This window comes from Colletotrichum aenigma (genome assembly GCF_013390185.1).
Source record: "Colletotrichum aenigma strain Cg56 chromosome Unknown KSG_Cg56_contig07, whole genome shotgun sequence".
Taxonomy (NCBI): domain Eukaryota; kingdom Fungi; phylum Ascomycota; class Sordariomycetes; order Glomerellales; family Glomerellaceae; genus Colletotrichum; species Colletotrichum aenigma.
Window position 1 is genome coordinate 4,058,641 of NW_023500913.1, and position 19,007 is coordinate 4,077,647.

Here is a 19,007-nt window from a genome sequence, read left to right on the forward strand (position 1 = left end):
ACGTGACGCTGTATCGGCCCCTCGAAAGGTACCTCGATGGAAAGAGCAAATCAATCATCTCCAGGAATGACTTACAAAGGAATTTTGCTGCCGAGGACTCACGAAACCGCCGAGGATTGGGGCGTCAATCAACATTTTCACAGTACACGCATCGATACCAGCATGCTTTATCCGAAATAACTAAGATTGCTACCATGAGCTCAATATCAATTGGTCAATAATTCCCCACCATCAACGTCCTTCGCGTCTCGAGTCTGTGCCGTGTGCCCTGGGAATTCGACGACAACCTTTTGCGACTCGACGTAGCAGTACGTTGCAGACCGGACAAACCTCTTCTCTAACAGTTGCGAACATGGCAAAGAAGAAGACCAAGCAGCCCGTGTCCGACGACGTCGACGGTGGTGTCCCCAGCGGAAGCGCATCGCAATCGTCGTCCAATGGCTCTTCTAGGGGCCGAAATGCCTCGAGCGCTGTCGCGGACAATGTTCCGGCGCTGATAATTTGTCGCAACAAGTCCGTCTAGCCCCTCGTGTCGATGCCGTTGTCTCCCTGTGCTTGCGCGGTCTCCTCGCCGGCGGAAGCGCAATGCGACACGGACACCCGGCACTGCTTTTCTCAAACCCGGCACGGCTGACCACTGAGCGACAGGCATTGGCGCTTTATCTCCTCCTTTCATGGCCCATGGCTGCAGATGCCCATCGAGATCCTCGAAACGATTGCGAACATCAACTACAATACCTCGCGCCCGCGCCCCATCGATCCCGCCGTCTTCTTCGACCTCCTCAAGATCCGCCGGCTCGTCGACGAAGCCACAACCCTTGCAGTGCGGGCAGCCAGTGATATCGCCTCACCGACGTTGGCAAATCTGCACGGAGGACTGAATTCACATACGGCGCTGGGGTATGGCGGGCATGGTGCAAAATTAAGCAGAGAACGCAAATTCCGAATGAGAGAGCAGGCCAGCCAGAAACTGGCCCGCGCATATCGTTTGGACGAGATCGCCTGCAGCGTTGCTACGATGCAGGGAGCGTCAACGCTTGAGGAGATCGGGTCTCTGGTGTTGCAGCGCAGCAAAGAAGATCCCGATGCCAAATACGTCCACTTTTTCCATGAAAAGATTCCCTCACGGCAACTGGCGGAGTGTACCAGTTTGCAACCCTTGGACGATATCATATCTGCTAGGCCGACCGAGGGCGAGGCACTACGAACCAGGGCTACCGTGAGGATATTCAAAGACGATTACGAGGGGGCTGCCCAAGACCTGAGTAGCGCGCTGCAAGTGCACCGCTTTCATCAGCCACTTCACCGACCACCGTCATCGCAGGATCTACAGCTAGCCACTGGATCCAGAAGGCCCCCGGACGTGATTCTTGCCGAGGAGCAACAACCTAGCAGCTTGGAAACACAGTTGCTATTTCAGCGCGCTGGGGTATACTTGACAATGGCATGTCAGCATGTCGTTGACGGCCTCCCTGAGGCAGCTGCATCTCCGCGGACTGGTAGCTCGAAGGAAGCATCTCGTGATGCCAGTCCCGGAGGCGAAGGCCCGTCAGACCGGCCTCCAGAGCCTACTGCGGCAGAGAAAGAGGCAGGACGCCAACGTATGGAGAAACGTAAAATCGTGAAGACGTACGCCAAGAGAGCTCTGCGCGACTACTTGGCTTACCTGTCCAAATTCGAATACACCCCTGATTTGCCCCTGAGGGTGACAAGAGAGTTCACTGAGAAGGTTAACCTCGCAGCTCACGGCATCCGTCACCCTCGAGTCCCCGACTCGGGGCCTGCCCCTTCTTACAAAACTTATCCCTTGTCCGATCTGTTCGCTGCCGTCCCCCCCGCAGATATCCCGCCGTATCCCTCTCAGGAAATCGTGCGTCAATCTGGCCCTGCCCAGCCGTCCGAGCACGAGGCCATCACATATCATCCCTTGCTGACGGATGCTCTTCATTCGCTTCTTCTTTGCCATTGCCTTGTTCAAACATCTACGAAAGAGCTTCTACGCCACGCGCACATGGTAGCTCGACTAGCGCGTCTTGCTGACGGATACCCGGTCTTTCAAGCGAGTCGGTCTCCAGCGAGAGCAGATTGGATTGAGGTACTTCGAAGAGCTGGCAACTGGATTTCAATGACTTCTTCGTGGGAACAACTTTGCGCCCCCGCACCGCTACCAATACTAGATGTTGCCATGGCTGAGCACCAGAACAAGATTCAATCGTCTCCGAAGGCTGCTGCCCTTGCGGCTGCGTCAATCACCAAGGACAGCAACACGCTAGCTCACATTGGGGAGAATGAGGAACAGCGCAAGGAGCGGATTCGTCAGCAGGCCATCATGGACTCCCTCGACGACGATAGAGTCGTTGACGAGGCAAGCCTTCGTGCTGCCATTAACGCTCGTCAGAAGCGAGCCCAGGAGGATCACGACTACTTGCAAGGCATCAAGAATGGGTTCAACGGGAAGCAAGACAGGGGTCTCCCTGGCCAGCCTTCACCTGCCTTGCGGAGGTGGAGTGTCGATGATGGACGAGAATATCCCATATTGACTGAGCGTGCCGCTGCAATTGCCCGCTGGGTGCTCGAGGCACCCACGGTGAGCCTGGGAACGGCCAAGCGGAAGAAGAAGTCGGGCCCTAAAAAGGACAAGGCCCCAAACGGGTCGGAAGCGGCGACGAGCGGTATGGCTAACCTGGCCGTCAGCGAAGCTGGTAGAGCTGTAGACGCGCAGGCATAGGGTAGTGTTCCCGAATCGCTCAAACCAGTAGGATGTTGTTTAGTCATGATATATATATGTATATGTATACACATTAGAACAGGTATCAGCCAACCGCTTAAGCGTTGCCAGCCAAGCTCACCGACAATCCCAAAGAATCATGATATTTTGCGGGCATCGTTCAATCTCGACTAGCCCCTGCATTACTGAGTCGGTCTCAACAGAGCATGATCACACATTGGCATGCAGCGACTGATCTTTGACAACTACAAGACTTGCGATTGAGGGTATAGCGCGAACGGCCCCGGCTTAGCCGTTGGGCCGATTCAACATTACTTGACAAATACAGCAAACACATTACTCATTATCCCAGCTCCTTCAAACAACTTCCTTCCTCTCGGTCTGCTGGACCTGAGCCCCGTCCTTCTCAGAACCGGAAGCGGTACCGGGGTGTTGGTTGTCGACACCCATGATCTGGCCTCCCTTCTCGATGTGGTTGGCGCCGCCAAAGAGCACATCAACCTCCTCCAACGGGATCTGCTTCGTCTCGGGGATGAAGAAGTACACGAACACGCCCAGGACCATGTTCATTCCCATGAAGAAGAAGAGACACTTGAGGCCCTCGTTGGCGAGGAAGGTGGGGAAGAACTGCTGGAAGATGGTGTTGGCGACGTTCTGCATCTGGGAGCACATGCCGACGGCCTGGGCGCGGACGTTGACGGAGAAGATCTCGGAGGTGTACATCCACGTGGTCGCGCCCCAGGACGGCTTGTAGAAGAAGGTGAAGAGGAACAGCAGGAAGACGATGGCGATGCCGACGGACTCGCTCTTGGTGCCGTCGGCGGCGGAGGGCGTCTTGAGGCCGACGATGGGGACGATGAGCATGCAGATGGCCATGCCGGCGGCGCCGACGATGAAGAGCCAGCGGCGGCCGAAGCGGTCGGCGGTCCACATGGCGTTGAGGGTGAAGAGGATGCCGCAGGTGGCGTTGAGGGCGTTGATGAGGTTGATGGTGTCGTCCGAGGGCCAGACCTTCTTGTAGATGGCGGTGGAGTAGCTGTTGAGGGTGCCCTGGCCGGTGAGCTGCTGGCCGACGTTGAGGACGAAGGCGAGGTAGAGGCGCTTGCGGATGGAGGCGTCCTTGAAGAGGGCGGAGTAGCCCCTGCTGATGGCCTCCTTCTCGTACTCGACGGCCTCGCGGATGGTGAGGAGCTCCTCCTCGACCTCTTGCTCGGTGTCGCGGATGCGCATGAGGGCGGCGCGGGCGGAGTCGATGTCGCCCTTCTTCTGGACGTACCAGCGGGGGCTCTCGGGCTGGAAGGGCAGGGCGATGATGATGATGATGGGGACGAGCATCTGGAAGATGACGACCATCTTCCAGTCCCACTCGCCGAGCGAGGCGCGGTGCTTGGAGCAGGCGTAGTTCTGTGAGATGTGTTAGCCAACTAGGAGGTTGATGTAGTGTTTGGTGGAAAGGCTTCTCACAATCCAGTAGGCGATGAAGCTGCCGACGCTGTAGAACATTTGCCAGCAGGCCATGATGTGGCCACGGATCTGAGAGGGCGCAACCTCGCCGATGTAGACGGGGCCGGCGGTGAGAGCCATGCCCTGTCCGAGACCAATGATGACACGACCGGCGATGAAGACTCCGATCTTGTGGTGCGGGGTGAAGGTCTGCATAAGGGTCGCGATGATGGTGACGAAGCAGCCGATGGCCATGCCCCAGCGGCGACCGAGGTGGTCGGCCTACAAACAGATGAACGTTAGATATGAGAGTCTTAGAGTGGTGCTGGGTTGAGGGTCATGAACTTACCAAGGGACCACCGATGAAGAAACCGGCAACGATAGCACCGATGGTGTAGGCCGTGTTGACGAGACCGATCAACTGCGTATCCTTCTTGAGGTCGACGTCGACCCAGGCGAGCCAGTTCTTGGAGCCCTGGAGCGAGTTGTAGACGGAGGCATCGTACCCGTAGAGGACCATGCACATGGCCGCCGTGAGGGAGATGTACCAGTTATACAACCTCTTGCTGGTGACCGCCATCTTGAACGACCTGGTTGCTGCTGTTTCGACAAAAAGATGGCTCTGCGACACGAGGGAAGCGTTTCGTCGTCTAGGTCCAGAGGCAGGCTGATGAAGACAGAAGAATGCGTGTTGGACAACTCGGGCAGAGAGGTGAAGAGAGAGATCAGGCCATGAGTCAAAAGAGAGATGCGAAGCTTGTCTTTAAAGGTTTGATAACAAAGGTGACCGACCCCAGTCTCATCCAAACCAAACTAAACTAAACCCTCGAATCCCCGCAAAAAAAGGACCAAATTTCCCTTCCTCCCCCAAGCCTCCCCCAAATTCCCCCGTCTTCGTTCCCCTCATTCCCCGGGTCTAGATAGCGAAGAAGGGGGAAGACGAAGGGGAGGGGATAGGGTTCCCCATAATTTGCATGTTCGAGTCGCCGGGGCTAGCGCTGGTTCCGGGGGAGTGGAGGTGGAGTTTCTGTTGCTCTCTCGCGTTAAAAGGCAGTCAGGGTAAAGGACCGAGTGCGGTGGTTGAAGCCATCGCCGCAGGGTATGATGTGCCTGGGGTCGTCGCTCATCGAAAGAGGTGTGCGTGAGCTGCACAGGGGGATATCTTCACACCCTCTCTTCATTCCGCCGCTCATCCGTCCAACAGCACAGCGAGCCGAGAACATGGGAGCAGGTCCGGCGGGACAAGACGAACCAAGAGAGGCGGCGACATCCATCAGAACAGAGAGAAAAAAAGGGCAGACCCGGAAATCTCTTGGCGCCGCGCCGCGTGTGGCACATCCGTCCGTCTTCCCCAGAACGAGGGCCCCCAACATCAGCCATCCCTGTCAAGGGCCGTTCTGGGGTCGAACTGGCGGAGAAACCCCATGCCCAAAACTTCCACCAATGGCAATTTCACCTTTTGTTCTGGCGGCGGCGGCGGCGGGCCCTCTCCAATCGCGTTAAAGTGGGCGGGCGAGTGGAAACGGACAGGACGATTCGAACCACCGCGTGGTGGTGGCTGGTCTCGGTCTGGGCAAACGCTTGTTTTTGGGCGTTTTCTTTCCGCCCAGCCCGCCCATCCATCCACACGCCCGCCTATGTTTCGACGTGCAAAAGAACGTTTGTGGATTTGCAGTAGAGTCAGCGGGTTCACTATCAGATTCGAGAAGGAGACGAGGTCGAAGGTCATACGGCCCACGCCTTATCGCGCTCTGTTGACGCGTGCGCTTCTGCTGGCAAGGCGGATGATGGCCCTTGGTGACGCAGGTCGTCCACCCACCACCTCGCCGACTCCAGATGCCGATTCCCGTCTTTGCGCACGCCTCTCCGTGAGTCCAGTCGGTCATCTTCATCTCTCCTCTCATTGTGTCTGTATCATGATGCTTTCTCTGAATGTTCGTCCAGTACTGGTAAACAGAACTTCAGGACAATTTGAATCTCCTGCGTTGACGACCTGCGAGTCAATTACATTAAAGACGCGAGAGGCTTGGACGTGCATGTGACGACAACGACTAGTTGGTCAGAGAGAGAGTAGCAACAGCTGAGAAAGAATGGGTCTCCCGGCGCCAAAATACGCGAGGTTATCTCTATGCCCCATTTATTCCCGCTCTCTCATGCAACGACACGAAGAAACGGGGCCGGCCAGCCCTCGTCTTTCACATGATGGTGCGCCCTCCAGCTGCGTCTGGTCTGACTAGAAAAGCATCGGCAGCGCGCCGTTCATTCTTGTCCCTTTTCCTTGCAAAACTCTCTGCCTCAATCAATCCGAGCATTAAACATCTTCAAAGAGAGAGATGAGTTGACATAAGCTTTCTTTGCGGCTCATTGCCCAGAGAACACATCGGGCACTGGAGGACAGCCAAGACCATTTCATCCGCGGATCCCGTGTTGGCACTGCAAGCCACCCGAAGCTGCCAAGGCGTTCGATATCGCTCACTGCTGGCCGTTGTGACTGTGAACACCTGCCCGAAAGGCGAACTTGATATCATTTCCTTCCCAAGCGCCTTGGCGAGATTCGTCGTGGTGTGCCCGCGCATCCCAACAGGCCGGTCACAAGTGTAACACATCAGCCTCAGGCCGACTTCTTCTCTCATCAATCTCATCCCGCCGGCACAATTTCTTCAATCCCCCGGAAAGCATGTCACATTTCTCCGCCAGGATACAGCATGACTCCAGCTTTTAGTTGCCGTCTTCTCCGCGTCCACCAAAATCTCTCAAATCTCCCCCGCGAAAACCCCAACAATCTGGAGCAAGCTAAGAGAAATCGAACCATCTGACATCCCAAAAATCGCGGAGTCCCCAACTTATTTCGAGGAGAATCCGGCGCCGCCTGCTGTCTGCGAGGCAAGCTAAGAATAAGCTACACCCCTGGAGCTGGCACAGGGGCCGGGCCCGCCCTCGGACGCGGGCTGTGATTGATGGAAGAAATCAGAGCATTCCCCAGATGGGCGGCGTAGTCACCCGTGGGCAAAAGCGGAATTAAGAGTGCAGGCAGGATGCGTCCACGCCTTGATACTAACATCAGGTCGCCGGTGACGGTGAAGGAACGACGGCTTGTGGGGAAACAGAGGCGAGAACGAAGGAGGCAAACATGTCCCAAACCGTCGAAGGGCGATGGCAGCATAGCAATCAGCCTGTCAAAGGGTCTGGCGGGCTGACGCAGCCTGCAACCCACTGCCTTCTTGCATGCTGCACATGTACAATGTACGCACATATCGATACATACGCACGGCAGCAGAAATGGAAAGACGGGGCTGATAGGGGGGACTGTCGGCCTTGGCCATTCTGCGATCGTTGGGCATTTGATTATGTGAATTCATTAGCTTACCGAGGGGATGGCACCATTACACTCGGCCTCGGGCTTCGGCAGCCATGGGATCGCGCTAGTTTCGGGTGATGGGAGGGTGTCGGTTGCTACGTTGATGGACACATTGTCCTGGTAAGGACCAGCTGTCTTGGATATTTGGTGGAACAGGTCAGAGATGAGTCGGAGGGTCCTGACGCGTCTGTCATTGACTGCTCTACTTTCGTCGTCGTCCTTGCCGTCGTCCTTTTCGCCGTCCTTGTCGTCCTTATCCCCGTCCTTGTCTTCGTCTTCGTCCTTGTATCCGGCTTCGTCCTTGTCTTCGATTTCTTCCTACCATCGTCTCTTGTCCACAAGCTCGTTTGTTCCTCTGAAGCTTTGATCTGGCATTTAAGAAAGTCCACTTCTTTCATTAGGGCGTTAACGTTGTCCTTCAAAGGGCTACGAAGTTGTCTTGTTTGAGAGCACCAAATGGTCTGAACACTGACTGTCGGGTCTAGTAATTTTCGACGAAAGCTGCGAGACGGATTATTCTACGAGCATTGTCACAAGCCACGAACCCTTCCCAAACCCGAGCTTTACAAGATGTCCAGGAGCTGGGCGTGTGTGATGTTTCTGGCAGAAGACACAGTACAGCTCGACCACCTTCTGATCCGTATCACTAGGGCCTTTGGGACAACCATGACAGATCGATATGCAGAGAAGTACAAGCCGACGCCTTTCCTACCCCGACATAATAGACCTCACATTCAAATGAGGACTCTGAAGACATCGCATAGATTGGGATAATTCGAAGAATGCAAACATGCGCTGCAGTTTCTTGACACACTACCCTTGTGAGATAGGACCTCTTTGCCAGGAAGTGTCGTTCTTGGGCGGCTATCACGGGACGCTGTGCCAATTTCTGTTCCACCATAAGCTGCAAGTGACAACTCAGTTACGAGTGGTCATCGAGACAATTCTTGTCAAAGATCTGGAGAAGTTGCTTGAGGGTCCAGGCCGAAAGTTGACGGCGTTGTTGTTGCGTCTGTACGTTGATCATGCCCTTTCATGCATATCATCCTTAAGCCCACAACCCAGACAGTCTCTACGAACAAGTCAAGACAAATTTATTGATTAAGTATTAATACAATGTCTCATCAAGCGTGTCTAAGGTTACAAACGAGTTCGCTTTTCAACGTGAATTACCAGTGGTCCATGGGGAAGGAAACCCATGCGACACCACATGCAAGTATTCGCCAGCTTCTAGCAGAGATGTCGACATTCCCACCCTGCGCAAAGTTGCGAGCATCAATGCGAAGCTTTTTGCCTAAAGTACAAATTTCATTTCGATGGTGTTGGACGGGTCTTGATAAGCCGCAATGTGGGGGAAGACGGAGATAGTGATGCCCAAGATCCATGAAAGATACAATAAGATATGCTACTAGCAGAATATGCACATGTTTCGGCATGAGCAATCTGGGCTTTTTACTATTGGTGTCTTCGCAGTTTCTGATTCCTCACTGTGAGACAAAGGATTCAACTTCTGGTTCCGCTAGATCTTGAGACAAATCAGTGTTGAAGACATCACAAACACTACGCTCATTCGCACCTTTCGCGTGTTTGGGTGGGTAGGCTAGCTGCAGGAAGAAGGCACGACCTTGGCGACAAACGCTGCTTCATTTTACAACAAACGCTTTCACCTGCTGCCTACTTTGGGGAAGAGGTCTCAAAAGAATTCTTCGCCTTTTCTTTCCGCCTTCCACACCAACAAACAAACCATTCTTCTCGGTCTTCCACACTCTACCAGCATCGCAAATTCATCATCCAAAATATCGGTAGGCGATTACTCCCATCTATCTTGACCTCATTTATTGACTTTTTGGTCAGGAATTAGACCTCTGCAGTTACCACAACGCTCGTCTGCTGCCACCGCCCACACGTGGCTTCCACCTCATGTCGAACAAACGGCCACCGGTGGCCTCCTTCGCCCTCGAGGAGGGATAAGAGCCCATGACACTGAATCGAACACTCTCTGAGAAGATCGGCTCGGTATCTGTCCCGTACGAGGTCTTCTTGCGCATCGTCGAAGCGCTTATCGAGGACATTTTTGACTGGGAAGAGCCAGTCGATTGGGATCTCAGATACCAATATGATTCCTCGTCCAGGATTTTCGTCCAGGAAAATCGTGAACGATATGGATTCTTCCCGACGAACTCACAGATTATTCGCTGGGCACGCTCCCGACTACCTTCTCAGATCAACTACGAAACCCGCCAGATGGTCAACAGAGTGCTTCCCCGGGCCGCCATGTTAAACCAGGACGGAAGCGTCGCTTGGATCGATGCATGGCTGCGCCCGGACATTGATGCTTTCATTCCTTTCTACACCAAGTCTCCTGGTCTCGACTTCAACCAAATGTGCTTCAATGCAGCTTTGACTTACCCATCCTCCCGGAACGCATTTGTTCATCACATCGAATACATCCGTCTCCAAGGTTACGACTGGATCACCGACGTCAATGACGACGATCTCGCCGCGTTCGCTACCCTTCCGAATCTCCAGGTGATCCAGATGGAAGTTCGCCGCATAATCTACCTTTACATGGAACAACCTGTGCACTTCGGATTCCGCCAGATCAACTATGAAGCCTTTCCTTGCTTAGGTGAATTGGTGGTGATTTGGGGTGAGAGTTTCATGAAGAAGTTTTCGCCCATGCAGGACAAAGGCGTCAGGCTCTACGGTGCAATGCAGGATTGGCCCAAGATTGAGATTCGTGGCACCAAGGTCGGAATTCTGGGCCGGATTCTGGGAGCTAATTGCACTTGCTGCAAGCCAGACGAGGGTGTGAGGGAGGTGAAGGTTGAAATCACGGACGAGTGGGAATGGGATTGGAACCCCTCCAGGTACCTTACGAGACGTCAGAGATATATCATGGACTATGTTGGACTGCTGTTGGACGCAGAGCAGTAAGGAATAAGGGACTGATTTGGCAAGAATAGATCAGATTCAAGGTTAGCGAGTACGGATTCTGGCTGCCAGGACCAAAGGAATCATAGAATGTCGGGCAATGGATTCATGAATGAGTGTTCGTCATGCCTTTGGTGCCGCTTTTCTCAAGTACAACCTCATGATTCGTACTCAGTAAGCTCGCTTCTCTACCGGAGATAGTTGTGCAACGAGTTCGAGATCTGAGTCCAACGAGCTTTGCAAGACTAGGCAGCGCAAGAGGACACCACGGGGGTTTGAACATGTGTTAGGATTCACTGTTCAGACCTGCTGACGTTGAAGCCTTCATAGTGTCTGACTACCCACTGCGAGGAAAAGGCTCGACTTCTTCTAGTGCTGCAAAGGCTTGGGACAAAACATTGCTCGTGGACGTTGGACGGACATTCCCATGGACTTCACCCAGATTCCATCTCCATCCAATCCAAGCTGAGAGGTAGGCCAACTGCGGGAAGGAGCGACCACTTCCACACATGCGACTTCCTATTTTTTCTTTTGTTTTCACCTTCGACCTGGACTTTGCCCGCTTTGGGCGAGCGTCTTCTGAAATTTGTTTTTGATCTTTCACAACTCAACACATTCGACTTTTTCGCAACTCGTGGCAGGTAGCTGGCGAAAACGTATCCGACAGCCAGTAAATTATGTACGTCACATTTCTATTCCCAATTCGAATTCGATCTTGATCTGACATTAAAATAGCCCTCGCTGCTACACGACTGGGCAGCTGCCAACACAACCTCCGCACCGAAATTCACATAACTGGGAACAAGATGCCAGACATCCAAATCTTCTCCTTCCAACCTAAGGAGGCTCCGCAGCCCATGCCGCTGCGGGGAACCCCGCCTGGCAAAGTTGGACCATCTTCCCTTCCGCGCGAACTGTTCCTGAAGATCGTCGATTCGCTCGTTGACGACGTTACGGCCTGGGAGACACCCGCAAGCTGGAAGCTTGAGTACTGCTACGACGCCCCGTCCAAGCTGGTCGTCAAGGAGGAACGAATGACAATCGCCGAAACCTCGCACTCGCAGATGAAGCGCTTCCAGCGATCCCGCCTTCCTTCACAAATCGATCGCGAGACCCGCCTCATGGTCAACAAGAAGCTCGTCCGAATCACCATGTTGACCGAGAATGGGACCATCTCACCCATTGACGCTTGGGTCCGCCCCCACATCGACCGTTTCGTTGCGCTCTGCGCCGCCGGCAAAGATCTCCGCAACCAGGAGCTGTACTTCAGACAAGCAATGATTCTCCCGACCCCTGCTTGCGACAGCTTGATCAAGTCCATCCAGCGACTCCACCTTCCGCAACTTGAGTACATCTCTCGCAAGAACGCCGCCGCAATCGCTTCCTTCGCTGCCCTCCCTCATCTCAGAGAGGTCAGCACCATCGTCGGAAACTGGGAACCTGATTTAAACGAACGTATCGTGCACCACGGAATGAGGAAGATCGATCGAAAGACATACCCAACCTTGCACAACTGGGCAGAACGTCACGAGTCAACTTTCGCGTCCATCTTTCGGCCCCTCAAGAACAAGGGTGTCAAGCTCTTAGTCGACATGATGATAAGTGACAACCCGTTCCTTGAGATTTGCGACACCGAGAAGGGAATTCGCATCAAGAATCTCATTGCCAACTGGAACTGCTGCAGCCATGACAAGTTTTATTGAAAATGGGACTTGGGAAGTGCAGAATAACGCTTCGGACAATTTGACATGGGGCAATCACCGGAGGACAGAGATACAGCATTGGAGTCTTGAAGATATAAGACTGGCATATTCTCAGACTAAGATACGCGAAGAAGAATTACTCGAGAGAAATTGAAAAATGAGCTGGCAAGGGCGAATCACAAGGGGAGGGAGTTGGGTAGAACTAGTAGTCAACCAAGTTTTTGACAATGACAAAGCCGTGCAATGGATAAAGACTCCTCCACCTTCTTCTCCAATTTCATTGACTACACATATGAAAATGGACTCAATGTACTGCCAAACCGGTAACCGAGGCCCTCAAGATTTGGATCCAACGAGCTTCGCCGCAGCCCAACATAAGCGCCGGCGGATTTGATGGCTGCAGCAGCACGGTGTATGTAACGCTGAGAATGACCAATAAAGCACTGTAATGAAACATAAACCCACGCAGGCGCCCACCGGGGCTGAAGCTTTTTTTGCCATCCCCATTTACCAGACCACCATCCACCAGCCTGAGCTGAACCGCAGAATACTGTCCAGTCCCTCGCAACGTCTTCCATCAAGACAATTGTCATAACAAGATAATTGTCCTCGATGAGCCAAATCTACACGCAATCGTTTCCAAAGTTCGGGCACCTTCCGACAGAGATTCAAGACTTGATATGGGGCTTGGCCCTCGAAAGCCCTCCGGCCGCTCACTTCGCTGATCTTGATGATGTGTCTTTTTTAAAACCCACGCGAGCTATTGAAGCACCAAAAGGAAGAAGAAAGTGGCACACATTGGAAGTTCTGATCAAATTTGGTCCACGCCCGACGTCTATAACTTCGGGTCATTCATATACCGCACCCCATGCCTTGTTGCTTCAGACGTGCCGAGCTTCGCGCAGGGTTGCGTTTCGACTTGCCAACGCCTGGGGTCCAGGAAGAGCTCTACAACTATACGCAGGGGAAAGGAGCACCTTGCACGACATCGTCAGCCTCATCGAGTTGAAAGGATGCTCGGCGGGAGGGGACGGAGGCGAAAGACAAAATAATCGAGGACACGGCGAGTACCCCTTACCTGAGACAATAGACGTTCCTGCTCTTTGGGTCGATGGCACACAAGATCTTGTTATTATACCTAAAGGCTGGGAACGCGAGGCGGAACGACTGCAATGTTGTATCTACGATTTCACATGGACCATACCGATTCAAAGGGCGCGCTATATTGGTTTAGAGTGGCCATATAGCGGAAGACGTGTCTTTGAATCTTTGGCATGCTTCCTGTTTTCACGATTTCGATGCGATGCCCTCTACGTAATCCTTGGCCCAGACGAGCTTGCAGGACCTCCAGACGTCCATAAAATGGCACCAGAGCTTGCTCGGGAGCAAAGACAAACGCTGGAGCAACGATTCAAGAGACCAGGAGTTCCAACTGAAGATCTAGCAGCGCATATACCCGATAGATTCTGGCGAGGGAAACGAGAATTTTACGTAGTCAGTTGGGAGGACATCGAACGAAGAATGGTGGACTCGCCCTGTTGGGATTTGATTGACATTACAGCCCAGATACTGGAAATCAGAAAGGCGGAGGATGATGTCTGTAAAGGTTGCCAAGACATAGGTTGCGATCTCAAACCAGATATGTTTCCAATTGCCTGGAGGATTATGTCGTGGCGCGATAAGGAGGAGCAAGATCAACATATTGTCTAAACTCACCTGGACCTAATGTTTGCCGATTCCGTTCTCATACTATGAACTAGAATACAAAGAACCAGTCCGGAACCATGAACTCCTACCTGACATGAGCTTGTTAACGTCCAGCTTTCTCAGACCCGTTTCTAGTACGTAATTGTCACGCACTTCCCTTTCAATGCCAGAACGTTTCCTTGGATAAGCTCTTTGAACATCCAGTTCGCCAAATCTAACCTGCTAATGGTATACCCTACGGTGACTCCTGGTTCATGCGCAGCACCTTCAATCAGGCCAGCATCCTCAACGGTCCAGCCTACCCTGAGGCTCTCAAGCCCTTTCTTTGGGCCATCAGTCAGCAGAGGTGGTCTTACCATAACGTACCCTCCGAGTGGCGACCCTGGCTCTGTTGCGCATTTCTTGATCGCCTTCTCCATAGCTGTCGTGTCAGCTTGGGGCGCGTGCAAGAGCCAGATGTACAGTGGAATCATGACCAAAGGCTGGTCGCGTTTGATGTCTTGCCCAGATGAAGAGATCGGAACAAAGACAGGGCTATTGTTGATTGCCCCCGCATTTTTGAGCTGATGCAATGCCTCAATAACCGCAGCGGCTGAGTCTCCCGTGATCGTGAGGTCTTGCATTGGGACGGGTTTGAATGGGTTTAGTTGAAATTTGGGCAAGGCCGTGATGCGACTGAAGATGATTTCGGGATCGTGACGGAGAAGCTCAACACATGCGTGTACAGAGCGGGAAGATGGACCTTCTACGATGGCGAGGTTTGTGTCGATGACAGACTCGGGGACGTCGTATGAGATGAGCATTTTCCTCAACTTGGTGGCATCTCGAACGACTAAATGAAAACTGTCAGTTCCAGTCGACCTTGTGAAAGGCTTTCCGAGCTACTTACGTGCTGCAGCTTTGTGGCCAGCCATCAGTGTCCAGGCAAGCACATGACTGAGAGTTGCCCCAGTCGCCCCAACGAAAGCTGCTTTGACTGTCATGGTATTTGCCCTGATCCAAAAAGCTTAGACTGAATTATGTACTGCTAGGTGGTAAGAGAGAATATCGAAGTTAATGATTAAAATGTCAACCTGGCTATCAAGCAGAAGAAGCTGGCCCAATCACGGGGGGTCAGGATTGAAGATATATGCGCCCACTACACGATACCTCTCTCCAATCGGAATCCGCGGCCCCAAAAATGAGTAAAACAAATGGGAAATAGTCTGAATAAGTTCCGGATCATCATGTTCAATTTGGCGTTGGCCCGATGAACTCCGCTGCTGAGACTTACAAGTCCGTCCAAACTCCACCCGGACTACTCCGGTACGCTCGTGGGCGGACGCCAAGACGGCGACATGGAGCAACTTGGCCCCAACGGAGACCGACTCAATCAAAGGCTTCGGGCCAGTAATAATTTGTATATTTGATCGAAATCCCAGGTCTTGTAAAGAAGAGGCAGAGACAGCCTTTTTTCTATGGAGCTTTTTCGATTCAAGACCAAGCAATAATCGGCTTTACGACATCGCCTCTCTTCATCGCCTCGACGGCTTCTTCAAAGTTGGGATGCTCAAAAACCTTCACTAGCTTCTCGACTGGGAATTCACCGTTTCTCCACCATTGGACCATCTGGGGAACGTAGTCTCTCGTCCTTACGTGCCCTTGCACAGCTCCGAAGTACTGCTTGCCGCTGACCATGAAAGTTTGCATGTGGATCGAGATGTTCGACTCCGGCATTCCAGTGCCGACCTGGATTATCTTGCCCATATATCTGGTGCCATCAATTTGCGCGGCCAACAGTGGCGGGTAGGCACTCGTGTCGATGCTGATTGTTGAGCCGAGTCCCTCAGCTGCCTCCTTGATCTTCTCCGTCACCTGCTTCATATCGAGGCCGGTAGTGTTGATGACATGAGTGGCACCAAGGGATTTCGCAAGTTCAAGTCGAGACTCCAACCGATCAATTCCGATGATGGCCTTGCAACCCTGATTCTTCGCCGCAATTACAGCGGCGAGTCCAACACCTCCCATGCCGGCAATGGTGACGCAGTCCTCCGGTCCGGCCTTTGCGACATTGATGACGGTTCCGCTACCGGTTTGCAGTCCACAGCCAAGTGGGGCCAGGATTCTGAGGTCGTCCCGACTGAGCCCGAGACCGGCGACGTTGACGACCGACTTGTCACTGACAACGGTGTGGTGCGCAAGACTTGACTGCCCGAAGAATCGTCCCCCAATTCCGTCAGAGAAGACGGGCTCGCCCATAAAGTTGATCTCGAAGAAATTGGTGCAGTGAGAAGGCGGTCCTGTTTTACAGACATGGCACGAGCCGCAGTATGAGAATGAGAGAAGAACTGGGTCACCGGGCTTGACGTGAGTAACCGACTTGCCAACATTGAAAACATAGCCCGAGCCTGGAAAATATCAGTATTTGCAATTGAGAAGATTCAAGATCATTGTCTCACCCTCATGCCCAAGAACTCTTGGGTAGTATACGCCCGGAACACCGGCGTCTGCTGGAGTATTGCCACAGTGAAGGTCAGTATGGCAGATACCTGACGCAACTATTTCGACGAGAACCTCATCGTCACGTAGGTCTCGAAGAGTCACGGGCTCAATAGCCCATTTGCCCTCAGAAATCGGGCCCCTAGCCACAATAGCCTTGGACTTGAACGACATTCTGGAAAGGCCGAATAATATGTCCCAAGGGTATTGAGAAAAATACGGTCTTTGAAAGAGATACAATTGGCGTCCAGTGGATGGATGAGGGGAAGTCATTAATGAGGGGTCGCAGGGCGCCTTCCGGCGATAAGCGGAATTGGCCGGCGATTCTTCTGTGCTGCAATTTAGGTAAACCCCTCCTCTAATAAAATTGATAAGACAAGATGCTCACTTTAAGCACCTGTCATTTGGGGTTATCCCCATTATGATGCTACAGAACTATTATTGAAGAGAGACTCTCGTCAATGATTTGCGAATGGCATTTTGATTTTGACAGAAACACAGCCGCGCGAATGGTCCCCGGAGAGGGCAATCCGTGCAACACTAGATTCCGAACGGGAAAGCACGAGATGAACATTGCAGGACCTCAATTCTTTGAATGTTTGTTATGGGCCTCACAGTCTTCTCCTCTCTCCCGCTCTATGCAGAGCCCGTTCGAAGTCTGACATTAATGGATAATCAATACTGTCCCATACATCCCTCGATCTTTGATCATAAGCCTCTGGACTCAGCGGCTTTCTCTCCCATATATCGCGATAAATGCCAGTATTCTCAATCGGCTCCTCTGGGTCTTCTCGACGAGTGTTATGCTCGTCAGCCAGTATAGGCAGAAGGCTCAAGTTGGGGTTCTCAGATGTCAAGAATTCCAGCAGACTGAGCTTTTGGTCTTCATTCAGCTGGAATATCCGATACGTTACATCTTCCCGATCAGGATGGAACCATACGGAGTCATCTTGCACATCTGAGGCTGACTCAGGTGAGCGTCGGTCGAATAAAACTACGCCGCCGAAGATGCGGGACTCAGCCCAGTATCCGACCACATCCGCAATCCCATCAGGATACTGGTCATGATCATGATACCATTCGTGTCTGAAGAGTGTAGGCCACGCACCCTCTGGGTAGAATTCCCAGAACAAGTCATCTTTAGGTGGTTTCCATGATGCTATACCGTCCTCTTTGTGTAGGCTGGTGTCCAAATTGAAGATTTGAACAGCGATTTGATGGACTGCGACGGCAACCAGCTCAACCAGGCGCACCTTGAAGGCTCGCGATCCCACCGACGCCCCGCGGTAGTCGTTGATAAGCTGGCCATCAGTTGGCAAGAAGCTTTTGGCCTATGCATAATGGCGAAGGGAATCATTACCTTTGAATCTATCTGTATTGTTCCTGGGTCGAACTTGTCCCGAAACTCATGTGTCTTTTCTATCACACCCGGACAAAGCTGTTGGTGCAGGTCGTGAATGGGATGTCCGTTTGGCAATGATCCATTGCCGCTGTCTTGCGCAACTTCCGAGAGAGGCAGTCCGTCGATAATTTGTGCGAAGGTGATTTCCGCGATATTGGTCGCTAGGACGTTCCATAGTGCTCTCGTGAAGGCGTCGCGGTGGTCGCCGTCACCCAATCCAATATCGATAGAAATACGATGAGTAGTGCTTGCGTCTGACATTACGAAAGCGCTTGAATGGTTTGGCGACGGGCTTACTGGTGGTTCTATGATAGAAGTGGTTATCAATTTTCAGAGCGAGACGTGGTAGATGGAGGAGAGGTTGCAAGGTAAAGAATCTGAAGGGCTAATGCTGTCTGCTTGCCAGCCGAGATCGAATTCAGCTTCCCGTCGTTTGTAGGGGAAAGAATTCAGTTGGTCCTGAAATAGCGTGATTTGACAGCGCTACATGCCACATACAAGGGTTTTTGGTCTGGCGCCCGTTGGTCCGGTAGCCCCGCAGCCTACAATACGAAGGTAGCTTTCCCAGCGCTAAGTTGCGTAGCCCCGATTGGCTCTCCGAAAGAGGTTCACCAACAACATGCAATAAACTTTAGGATGCGCGCGGTTGATGAGGAACACATCATGAAAATGTGCAATACAAGGCAGTTCCGCCCAAATTTGGGACGACCTCGTCCATTGGTCTCCCCACAATGGCTTTGCGGCCTACACCACTGGCCGCATTATCGAACACGGACTGTGAAAGAGATTCAGATGTCATTGTTGGTTCGGTCGCTCAGGCAGACCGAAGCCCGCAGCAGCGACCTTGTCTAGCCGTCCTTTCCACCTCTGGTGAACGGCCGGGGCAGCCTCAGTAAACTCCCAGGAAGTATTCACTCCAATGATATACGAAGTCGGGGTTGGGTTTTCATGAAGAATATGCCAGGGGCATGCCGGAGTAAGCGCCGGTCCCTGTATCCGTGAGGCGCTGAGAAAGGGCGGAAGTTGGGAAGGTCTCTATCGACTGGCCCAACTCATGTAATCAGCATGCGAAATAATATTTAGTCGGGGACGCAATGATTCTTTGATGATGCCCGGAGGAATGCTGGTCATTATAATCTTATCTTTGATTTGTTTTTGAGCGCTTCAATTTTTTTCTTTGGCCGCGCCAATAGTCGACACTCTTGAATTGACGAATCTCTCTTTATCTGTATTGAGTAGGTATTACCGTCCAAG

General features: G+C 52.6%; 7 protein-coding genes across 7 annotated transcripts; 3 read left to right on the forward strand and 4 right to left on the reverse strand.

The window, feature by feature from the left end:
- Window positions 1–352: 352 nt before the first annotated feature.
- CGCA056_v011364 (uncharacterized protein) lies at window positions 353–2,728 on the forward strand (the record flags this gene model as incomplete). The annotated part of the gene is made up of 2 exons (XM_037326610.1): window positions 353–513; window positions 649–2,728. The coding sequence occupies 2 exons, from the start codon at window positions 353–355 to the stop codon at window positions 2,726–2,728; spliced, it is 2,241 nt and encodes a 746-aa protein (XP_037175184.1).
- Window positions 2,729–3,085: 357 nt separating this feature from the next.
- On the reverse strand, window positions 3,086–4,751 carry qutD-0 (Quinate permease; the record flags this gene model as incomplete). Its single annotated transcript, XM_037326611.1, has 3 exons — window positions 3,086–4,132; window positions 4,193–4,453; window positions 4,521–4,751. 3 exons carry the CDS (start codon window positions 4,749–4,751, stop codon window positions 3,086–3,088), a joined length of 1,539 nt encoding a protein of 512 aa, XP_037175185.1.
- A 4,755-nt stretch (window positions 4,752–9,506) lies between these two features.
- CGCA056_v011366 (uncharacterized protein) lies at window positions 9,507–10,466 on the forward strand (the record flags this gene model as incomplete). The annotated part of the gene is made up of 1 exon (XM_037326612.1): window positions 9,507–10,466. One exon carries the CDS (start codon window positions 9,507–9,509, stop codon window positions 10,464–10,466), a length of 960 nt encoding a protein of 319 aa, XP_037175186.1.
- Window positions 10,467–11,269: 803 nt separating this feature from the next.
- Window positions 11,270–12,166, forward strand: CGCA056_v011367 (uncharacterized protein; the record flags this gene model as incomplete). Its single annotated transcript, XM_037326613.1, has 1 exon — window positions 11,270–12,166. One exon carries the CDS (start codon window positions 11,270–11,272, stop codon window positions 12,164–12,166), a length of 897 nt encoding a protein of 298 aa, XP_037175187.1.
- Window positions 12,167–13,958: 1,792 nt separating this feature from the next.
- On the reverse strand, window positions 13,959–14,856 carry CGCA056_v011368 (uncharacterized protein; the record flags this gene model as incomplete). Its single annotated transcript, XM_037326614.1, has 4 exons — window positions 13,959–13,962; window positions 14,027–14,196; window positions 14,230–14,705; window positions 14,763–14,856. 4 exons carry the CDS (start codon window positions 14,854–14,856, stop codon window positions 13,959–13,961), a joined length of 744 nt encoding a protein of 247 aa, XP_037175188.1.
- Window positions 14,857–15,346: 490 nt separating this feature from the next.
- Window positions 15,347–16,525, reverse strand: xylB-0 (Aryl-alcohol dehydrogenase; the record flags this gene model as incomplete). Its single annotated transcript, XM_037326615.1, has 2 exons — window positions 15,347–16,260; window positions 16,312–16,525. 2 exons carry the CDS (start codon window positions 16,523–16,525, stop codon window positions 15,347–15,349), a joined length of 1,128 nt encoding a protein of 375 aa, XP_037175189.1.
- Window positions 16,526–16,962: 437 nt separating this feature from the next.
- CGCA056_v011370 (uncharacterized protein) lies at window positions 16,963–18,014 on the reverse strand (the record flags this gene model as incomplete). Its single annotated transcript, XM_037326616.1, has 2 exons — window positions 16,963–17,652; window positions 17,712–18,014. 2 exons carry the CDS (start codon window positions 18,012–18,014, stop codon window positions 16,963–16,965), a joined length of 993 nt encoding a protein of 330 aa, XP_037175717.1.
- Window positions 18,015–19,007: the final 993 nt, after the last annotated feature.